This window comes from Phaethon lepturus, unplaced genomic scaffold (assembly GCF_000687285.1).
Source record: "Phaethon lepturus isolate BGI_N335 unplaced genomic scaffold, ASM68728v1 scaffold3161, whole genome shotgun sequence".
Classification (NCBI taxonomy): Eukaryota; Metazoa; Chordata; class Aves; order Phaethontiformes; family Phaethontidae; genus Phaethon; species Phaethon lepturus.
Genome location: NW_010515390.1, coordinates 114607 through 123622, shown reverse-complemented (window position 1 = coordinate 123622; position 9016 = coordinate 114607). Strand labels below are relative to the sequence as shown.

The window sequence follows — 9016 nt, the reverse complement described above, 5'->3', positions numbered from 1 at the left end:
CTCTTCCTTGGCCTCCAAATATATATAAAGCTGTGGGATTGTCATGTTCAACTTGTATGGAATAAACAAAGGCCCATGGGACTAACGAGAGAGAAAGTGAAAGATATGGTTGTCAGGAGCCTAATGACTGGGAGAGGTGGTCTCCTGTGAGATGCCGAAGGTCTTGTCTCTGTGAACACACAGTCACTGATGAATAATGAAGCAACTTCAAAAGAGGCAAAACTTCAGAACCTTGCACAGGTGCAGGACAGAGGATCCCAACCCAGGCACTGGCAAATTCTGAGAAAGCACAAAAGGGGCCAAGTGGTTAACTTATTTTTAAAATAGTAAATATATGCTGACTTGATAGCTCTGATTTTCCTGTTATAGCAATCACAGCAGACACTTGAAAAAGCAGACTTTATTTATTAATGCATTATATTTATGTGGAAGTGTATTAGCTTTTTAAAAATATAGTGTATATTTACTGTCACTGAATGATCAGAAACAATATTCATATATAGTGAAGCTCATAATAAATGAAAGAGCTCATACAAAATTAAATGTGAGTGAAGGAATAACGTGCAAAAGCTTGAAAGACTGGGCAGAAAAGCTATGAGGGAGCTGGCTGAACTAAAAAAAGACTAGGAATTATCTATGTAGAAAATTCATATATCCTCTGATCAATTTGATACAGCTAAGCCAAGGGCTGTTATTTGTTTTCATGTAATCACTGCAGGTTCATTTTTCTAAATTAGAGCCTTAGATCTTACAACTATTTCAAAATGATGCCACCTTGAACCAATCACCTAAATGCGTAGGCTGGTAGGTGTAATCTCCCAGGAATGCAATCTAATGCTCATCCAGCATCCAGCCACTGATTAAGATACCAAAATCCCAAGGTTGCTAATTTCGATGTTGTGACCATGATTTCATTGCCATTAAATTAGGAAATAAATCTGAATTAAAAAATAAGTTCCATAAAAGTCTTTATAACTGCTGGCCAATGTATTTGTCCATAAGGATTTGTGAAGAATGAGGTAATTAAAAAATCAGGTTTGCATGTGTGCATAGAACTAGAAGTACGTTTGGGCAGAAAGTGCCAGAATTATGCAAGATTTTTTTGTCCCAGATCAATATAATCCCTTAGTGAGTACAGACCTCTTGGCAATCCGAGCAAAGATTGTAGGGGCTACAGAGCTGCGGATTTCTATGCTATCAGGGTGATGCGAAGCCCTCTGAAAATGGGTTGGTAGGAACTCAAATAATTTATCAGGACAGTCAGGGGAAATAGCTTTCTGTTTGGCCAGCTAGTGAGAACTAAGTGAGCACTGCTGAATGCATTTCAGGTCTTGTTTTCTGACTGCGCAGAATGGCCATTCCCGCACGACTGTGCTTTAGCTCAGATGATATTTACAGAGGGGTGTCGTCTTCTAGGAGTTTAGGAGGTCATTTTTTAAGAGAAAGAAAGTGAAAGTACAAAGCTGTAGATTTAATCCATCTCATCTGGTTTCATAAAACATGAAAAGTGCTGGGGTTTTACACAGTGTTCTTGGCTCTGTCCTCGGAGGCAAAATGCCATTTTCCTAGCGCAAACTGTTTCAGCACCTGAGGAAACTCCACTTGCCAGGATGCAGAAATAAATGGATGACAAAACTGTAAAAACTAACGAGGTATAAAAAGCATTCAAGGACTTTCTTTTTGCTTTCCTCAAGGATCAAATCTGTTTTTTGGTGGCAGATGGATTCTCTTGGGTACACCTATGCCTCTTTCAGGCAAATCGACTTCTCAAGCCTCATTAACAACAGCTCCATGAGCCAAATTCTCCCCGATCCTCTCCAGAAACACATACTCTCTGTTGAGATTCCTCCAGCAGAGAAGCAAGGCCAAATCTGCACATGAGCTCATACAAAATGATGGAGGAATGCATGAGAAATGCTGATGACCGATCACGCCCTGCTGTTTTCCACCCAGTTCCATACAAAGTATCTGTAATATTTCACTTTGAAGCTCCCTGTTTCACTCAAAAGTTCTGTGGCAACGGCGAGCATCAGCAATGACCCACAAAGACACCAATGTCTCGGTTCTAGACAAAAAAAAAGTCAATATAGCCGTTTGGGTGAGATGGAGGGAGGCATTTTCTCCACGGGACTATTTATCCATCGCATAAATATCTGCTCTGTGACTTACTCCCTCTTTTCCAGCTCCATTTGGACTGAGCTGTGTTCATGCCTTTCTCATCTACTGAGCAGACTAGATTAAAGGATTGCTTAACTAACCGTGCCTGCTGTGTTTGGCCCCAAAGAAGGACATAGGCCACAGCAATGGGTTGGAAACATGTGAGCTGCTGAGGAGCCTGAGGTGGAAACCAGCTGTGAGGCTGACACACGGCACATGAGGTCAGACGGGTGTGATAATGCTCCCAAACCTGCGCTCAGTCCCAGTGAGTCTCATACTGGAGCAGAGTCCCAAACGAGTGGCAGGTGATTGTCTCTCCACTCTCTTTTGGGAACATATTTGTTGTCCAGTAGACTTGTCTCTGATATTATACCTGTCTGTGATATTTAACAAGAAAAATTAAAGCTTTAGTTATTAATTTTTTTTTTATTCTGCTTTATGTAAAGGTGACTGCTGTGGCTGAGAGAATTAAATATAATCCACTGACTACAATAAAATAGTTAGGCTTGCTATGCTAGTCCTTGGCCAGCAGACACCGCAAGGACGCTCTGGAGCCTATGCTTGAATTTTACTATCATCACCACTGAATTTCAATTTGTTTGGTTTAAACTACTCCTAGGTTTAATTAGCCACAGTATATTTTGTTTTCCAGTGTATACTGTGGGTGTCTGATGAAGGAAATGTTATTTTCAGATCTTTGCTTTTTTTGGATCTTTAGGGAAAATATATCATAGCTGTCCTGACATTCCTTCACAGCAAAAATTAGAGCTTCTACTTCAATCCTGGTGTCACAGCCCACCTTTGTACCTGTAAAGATCTATGGAGCTTCTGTGCTCACCCTGCATACCTCCAGGTCCTGGGAACGGGCTTGGTCAAGAGTGAGGCTCACAGAAAAATAGGCATGACTTGGCAAAATAAGCAAAGTGGTTTTATTCTTCTCTTGAAAGATTCAGACAACATTTGGTGGTCTCTCTCATTTGAAGTAATTTGTTTTGACAGAAAACAAATTTCTAAATTCATGCTGGAAAAATGTTAGCATTTCAGTTATGCCGGTGATAAGCTCTTTTAATATTTATGCATTTTTGATAAATATAATAAAATGAGTTCTAGGATTTTCTCCATAAGAATTAACTTGTGGAGTTCTGTCTTCTAAATGACATGTCAAATTGCTTGTGGCATTATTCCAGTCAGTAGCCAACCACCTGAGATGTCTTCCAACTAGTAGCTTCTCACTGGCTCAAAGCCCACAGCTGACTGTGAAACACCATAAATTCATTAACTCTTGGTTTCAGAGAGACATCTTTCATTGCACCCTTTTTTTCCTCCAGTTTTAACTTTTTGGTAACAATTTCTTCTCATTCTGTATATCAGCCTATGAAAGAACTTGCACCTGCCATCTCTCTTTGGATCACTCAGATAAAATGCAATCTTCCTGAAAGATACGACAGTTCAAGTTTTATGGTCCTAAACAGTTTTTAATAGAATAAATTGTGGTAGTTTCCTAGTCTTCTGTTAAACAGACAACCCAGATTCAGTTTATAAGAATGAAGATCCTTGTAGCATCACAGGCAATTTCTTACTGTGCTAAACATGACTTTGTCTATAGAGGCACCACAAGGCTTCTCTGTCCTTACATCCAGCAACGAGTTGCAGCATGGGGTTACTGATGATGTCCGAGTGCATGATTCCAGTTTTCACTAAGGAAATATTCTTTACTGGGAATCAGGAGCTAAGCACGTGGAAAGATATAAGCCTCCTTTATTTCTCAAAGCTATTTCTGCCTTCCAAAGGGAGTAATGTAATATTAATGTGTCTTGTTTAGGGCAAAGAATGACATGTTTGGATTCTCAGCAGACTAGCAGACTGACCACTCATAGCAGGAACCTGCGAACTGACCTTTTATACCAACAAGTTGATGTCATGGGTGCGAGGAAGGACTTGGTTGGAAGCTACAGGAATAGTCTTGTGGCCTTGGTGACCGTTCTTTAACTGTCATATGCAAAATTACTGTCATCAGCCCTATGGCAGAGGGTACCTGCTTACTTCACTACTCAAAAACTATACTCTCGGTTTTCATTCAGGGTCACCTGCGCTAAACCAGGGGTGCACCTCCTCATTTGCTATACATAAGGTACAAGAAATCCAAAACTAAAACAGATCCCTCTTTTGCTGATGGTGAGGAGTACTCACTATAAAAAGACATACCACGTACTCAAAATACATCTTAAAGGAAACCAGAAAAACTTTAAATATCTTGTTTTTCTAACCCTTTACTTTCACTGGTTTGTCATCCTCTGGGCTGATTTGGTGCCTAGATATAATAATGTGTTTGTTCATTCATTTTTTATATAATCCATGGACTCCTATCATTTGTAATATAATGTGAAGATTCCTTTCCAGAACTTCGAATGAACTGAAGAATATGCTCTCAATTGCCTTACTTATATGTTTTACCCTGTCCCTGTTTCACCAGTCCAGTAGTTTTAAAACAGAAGACAGAATTTCTATAGCTTTCAGACAAAAAAGAAAGCAGAACTATGGGCATGAGTGAGAACAATTGATTTATAGTTCTGTTTGTATCATCAGTCACTATAACTACCCCAGATAACTCTTTCTCAGACATATGAAAACAGATACACACCGGCAACATTGGTCTTTCAATTTTAAAGCTCGATTTTAAATGTACCTATGGTTTCATGGGAGTCTGCTGAACTGCTCAGTTAGGAAGGCTTCAGACAAAAACCTGTGAGACAGGTAAAATTGAGTCCATGCAGAAGCATCAGGGACATATAATGCATAACAAATACTATAAGAACCTGGAAACTGTGCAACATGCTTTTATACAGGTTACCTTTGCAGAGGAACATGCTTGTTTTTGGTTCAAGAAATCACCACTACAGCAGTTCAGCCCGTCCTCGCAGCGTTGCTCTCTGAGCAGCAAGGGACAAGTGCTGCCGTACAAACTGCTATCTCCGGTTTTATTCAAGACTAACTTTGAGTCGTGGACGTGAACCTCATTGCATACCTTTTTGTTTCTAAGCACCTGACAGTTAAAATCTCTCTTAAATACCTGGGAATGATATAAGCATAAACTATTACCTCATGGAAATGGCAGCCGCACTTCCCTTGCAGGAATTCTTTGTAACGTCCCATGGTGATGACAAAGGTGTCAACAACTTCATAGCCAAAATTTTTTGCTGTATCCAGAATAATCAAGTTTTCATTCCATAAGTTTTGCACTTCTGCCTGCATTCCAGATAAAATATTGCAATATCTTGTCAGAAAGACTGTTTAAGTGTTATGGTATTCTTCCATGGAAATTAATAGAAAAACTTCATTTTTAATAAAGTAATTATGTTATTCTCCAGACATGACTTACTATAAATTCACTCTTGAAGATAACTATTACTCCAAGACTGTTGTAAATTTTTGCAGGAATTATAATTACTTTTCAGCAGTTGTGCAGCTTCCTTCATAGCAAGATTTCAATGTTGTTTAAAATATAATTACTGAGTAACCTGTTTTAATATGTCCTTAGCTAATATGAGGTGCAATTCAGAAAAAAAATCCTATTATAAAGTTGTCTGTAACAAATGGTGAAATTGTTCCTGTAAAGAAAAATTCAGCTTCAAATGAAAGTCATTGAGACTTGCTTAAAAAAGTGTATAGGGCCATGGGTATCTTAGAAATGGTTATACTGAAGAAGAGATTATTATTTCTCAAGGTACTGCAGGAAGACCAGGAATAGAAAAAAGGTTAACCACAAATTTGGCAAGACAGTGGATTTGACACTGCAGAAAGCAGGGCCTTGAGAGCAGCTGGGGTAATCCAGAAGTCCAGAGCACCCAAACCACATGGGATCATAATTTGGATTATGATCCCAATATTGAAAGGGAAAAGAATGTTAGTTATGCACTGTAGTCGATTTCTGGACTTTTATAAATTTACTGTATGAGAAACAGAAAAAGGTAGTCTTGGGAAGCCTTTAATACTCTTTCCATGCCTGCTTCACCTGCCTTCGATCCAGGTCCTGCTTCTTCCTCCTAGGGCTGAACTCTGCTGAAAGCTATGGCAGGAGCTATGACAATATTTCATCATGTTGATGCCAACAATTTCCCTACTGTATCCTAATTCAATCATCCAGATAAATTAAGGAAATGGTTGGAATCTGTAAGAAGATGCTCAGTAGAGACAAGGCAGATGACAGTACTAACTTAGACAGAAAGAATGGGCAAAATCTGACAGGGCAGTCTCCATGGCAAAAAGAAGGGTGAGAGAAGCAGTAAGTCACAAATTGAATACAGCAGTGTGTTATGATTGCAAAAAGATGTGGGCGCCAGTTCCCAGTGTGACAGGAGTGCTGTATGTAAACTATGAAAGCTAATACTTTTCTCTTTTCAACACCTGTGAACAGCTGGAGCATTACAGGCAGCGCTGGTAGGCATCGTTTACTCCGTTCTGCCCTCCGGTGCTTCCCAGCTCCGTCTCATCCACAGGTTTTATATGTGTTCAGTGGAAAACCACCATCCATGTTGTAAATAAAAATACTGAATTGAGTGAGCTGTTACACAGCGCATTGAAATGAGCCCATCTGTTACTCTGAGAGTCCTGGGTGCTATTTAAACTGACTGTAACATCCGATGAACATACAAATAACCGGCTAGATTCACCGGTACATTCCAGCTGCTCTGTGATGTTCTGGCTTCATAGGTTGGTTGAGGTACATTTATGGAGTCACGCAATGCAGCCAGACCAGTGAATCTGATCCAGCAGTAACCATGGAGGAAGCCTGGGGAGGGCTTGGGCTCGACGTGGTACGAGGAGCAATCTGCCTATCCCCAGCTTGATTTCTCAATTTTGGCAGCAGGCTTAATATTGGAGCTTCTTCTGATTCTTGGGATGGCTGACTCAAGCAGCACTGTGACTGAGGTGGAATCCATGAAAAGGGGCAAATTGGTTTGAATCCGTATTAGCAAGCAGTATGAGCAAACACAAACACTGATCTTTCTTTGATCTACTTAGAGCTTGCTCAGCAGAGGTTGTAACGTATTCTGACCAGACAGCAAAATTATTGCTGAAATGACAAGTCTTCCATGAAAATGCACTCTAAATATACTGTAGCTTACCTGTGATAGAGAATGTATTCCATCCACTGGGAGGTGAAAGCCCATCCCTATGGATTTGATAATTACTAGGATATTTGATAGGTTTTCCCTGTTTGGGAAATTAAAAAAAAAAAGATACACATTTTACTTACAGACACATCAAAAGACATTGCATTTTTATTTTTTCAAAGACACTTCAGTGCAATACCCATGAGAACAAATGAAATATTTGTATTTAGAGGTTTTTCTTAAGTTGTTTCTCATAATTTATCATATCATGACTTGGAATAACACCAAGTACCTAACATTACCTGTTCAACACCTTTTGGATAATTTGCAGGTGATTGGAATTAAGCCACTGAACACCACCTACAATTAATACAGTCTGGTCTGTGTTCTCCAGGGGACGTGATCTGAAACCCAGAAAGGAAAAACAACACATGTTGCCTTAAAACACATGGCAAACATTGAAACTGCATTGCACTGCGTTTCAGTGAACTGTATCTGGCATCCTGATCAGAGGCCTGATGTCATATTCTACCATTTTTCAACCACACAATACGGTCTGCAAACATTATGTTTAATTGTTTACTGACTTTAATTGTAAAATGTGTTAAACACATTTGCGAATAGAATGAGAATACAAACAAGCCAGCAATAGAGTTTGTACGGTACCTCTGCAGCAGTTGTTCTAGTGCTTTTTCAAAGGTCGGTCTCTGGTTTACGTTCATCCAAAACTGGGGGTAGTAGGAGTAACTAATAAATGTTTTCCCCTCATTGATGTTATGGTAACATTTAACATCGTGAGTCTTTTGCCATTCCTGAAGAGTCTTATTCACTCTTTCTATTAGATAGTACATCATCCCTCTGTTAGTTGAGTCACCTATAAAAAGAATCTTTGGATGGAAAGAAAGATATGACTGACTTAGAAGTTGTACACTCCAAAAACCAAAAGCTAAGAAAAGAATACAGCTAGTCTGGAGGTTTTTAAACCCTTCTCATAATATTCAAAAAATATCTCTGTGAGCTGCCAGTTCTCCATCCCTGACATCTCGATACTAAATTTCTCCTTTAGCAAAATCTGTGTGGTCTGATTAACAAAAAACTATGTTATGCATTTCAGAGACGAAAAGTACAGGTTACAGATGGCTATAGCTCTACAGTTAACTCTGCATTTTTCATCCTTGTTGATCATTTCTTTTGCTTAAATTTACATTTACTTCCAATTGCTAGTACAGAGTCTCTCGTGATTGCTTGCATCTTCCTGCTTTCATACCTCCAGTTTTTCATGTGGTTTGTTCCTACACAGCAAGTCTTGGTTAATGTCTGTCTTCCATAAATGTGATTCATTAGAATTTACACCAAAGTAACTGACACACACATCAATGGATGCAGCTGCTGTCTTATTTATAGAGAGGTGGTCTTTCTGCAATTTCAGAGGGGGAAAAAAAGGGGGTTATTCTGGTGGAACATAATCTGAATAGAGTCCTGGCATGTGTGATGTGACCACCAGGAAGCATCCTGGCCTGAAGGGAGTTAGAAGTGCTGTCAGGATGACAGAAGTACTTCCAGTATCAGCAGTCTTCGCTGGGCTACTCTGAACTTGCAAATGAATGAATAAGTCAAATTTGGGCTTGGTCCTACTCATTCTGTAGACTCCCCTGACAAATCAAATATCTCCGTATGTGGAGACCACAGAACTTAATGTGTGGGGTTTTTTTTAATGTAATTGCCCTATTTTTAGTGGGTAAGGC

The 9016-nt window shown here is 39.5% G+C and overlaps 1 protein-coding gene across 1 annotated transcript in view; it reads right to left on the bottom strand.

Annotated features, from left to right (window-relative positions):
- CPED1 (cadherin-like and PC-esterase domain containing 1) overlaps nucleotides 1-9016 on the bottom strand; it is a gene marked incomplete at its 5' end in the record, with an annotated part of 113725 nt that overhangs the window by 1391 nt on the left and 103318 nt on the right. The window contains 4 exons of the mRNA XM_010295753.1: nucleotides 5257-5403; nucleotides 7284-7371; nucleotides 7574-7675; nucleotides 7938-8158. Coding sequence (XP_010294055.1) covers nucleotides 5257-5403; nucleotides 7284-7371; nucleotides 7574-7675; nucleotides 7938-8158 — 558 coding nt within the window. The remainder of the gene's footprint in view (nucleotides 1-5256; nucleotides 5404-7283; nucleotides 7372-7573; nucleotides 7676-7937; nucleotides 8159-9016) is intronic.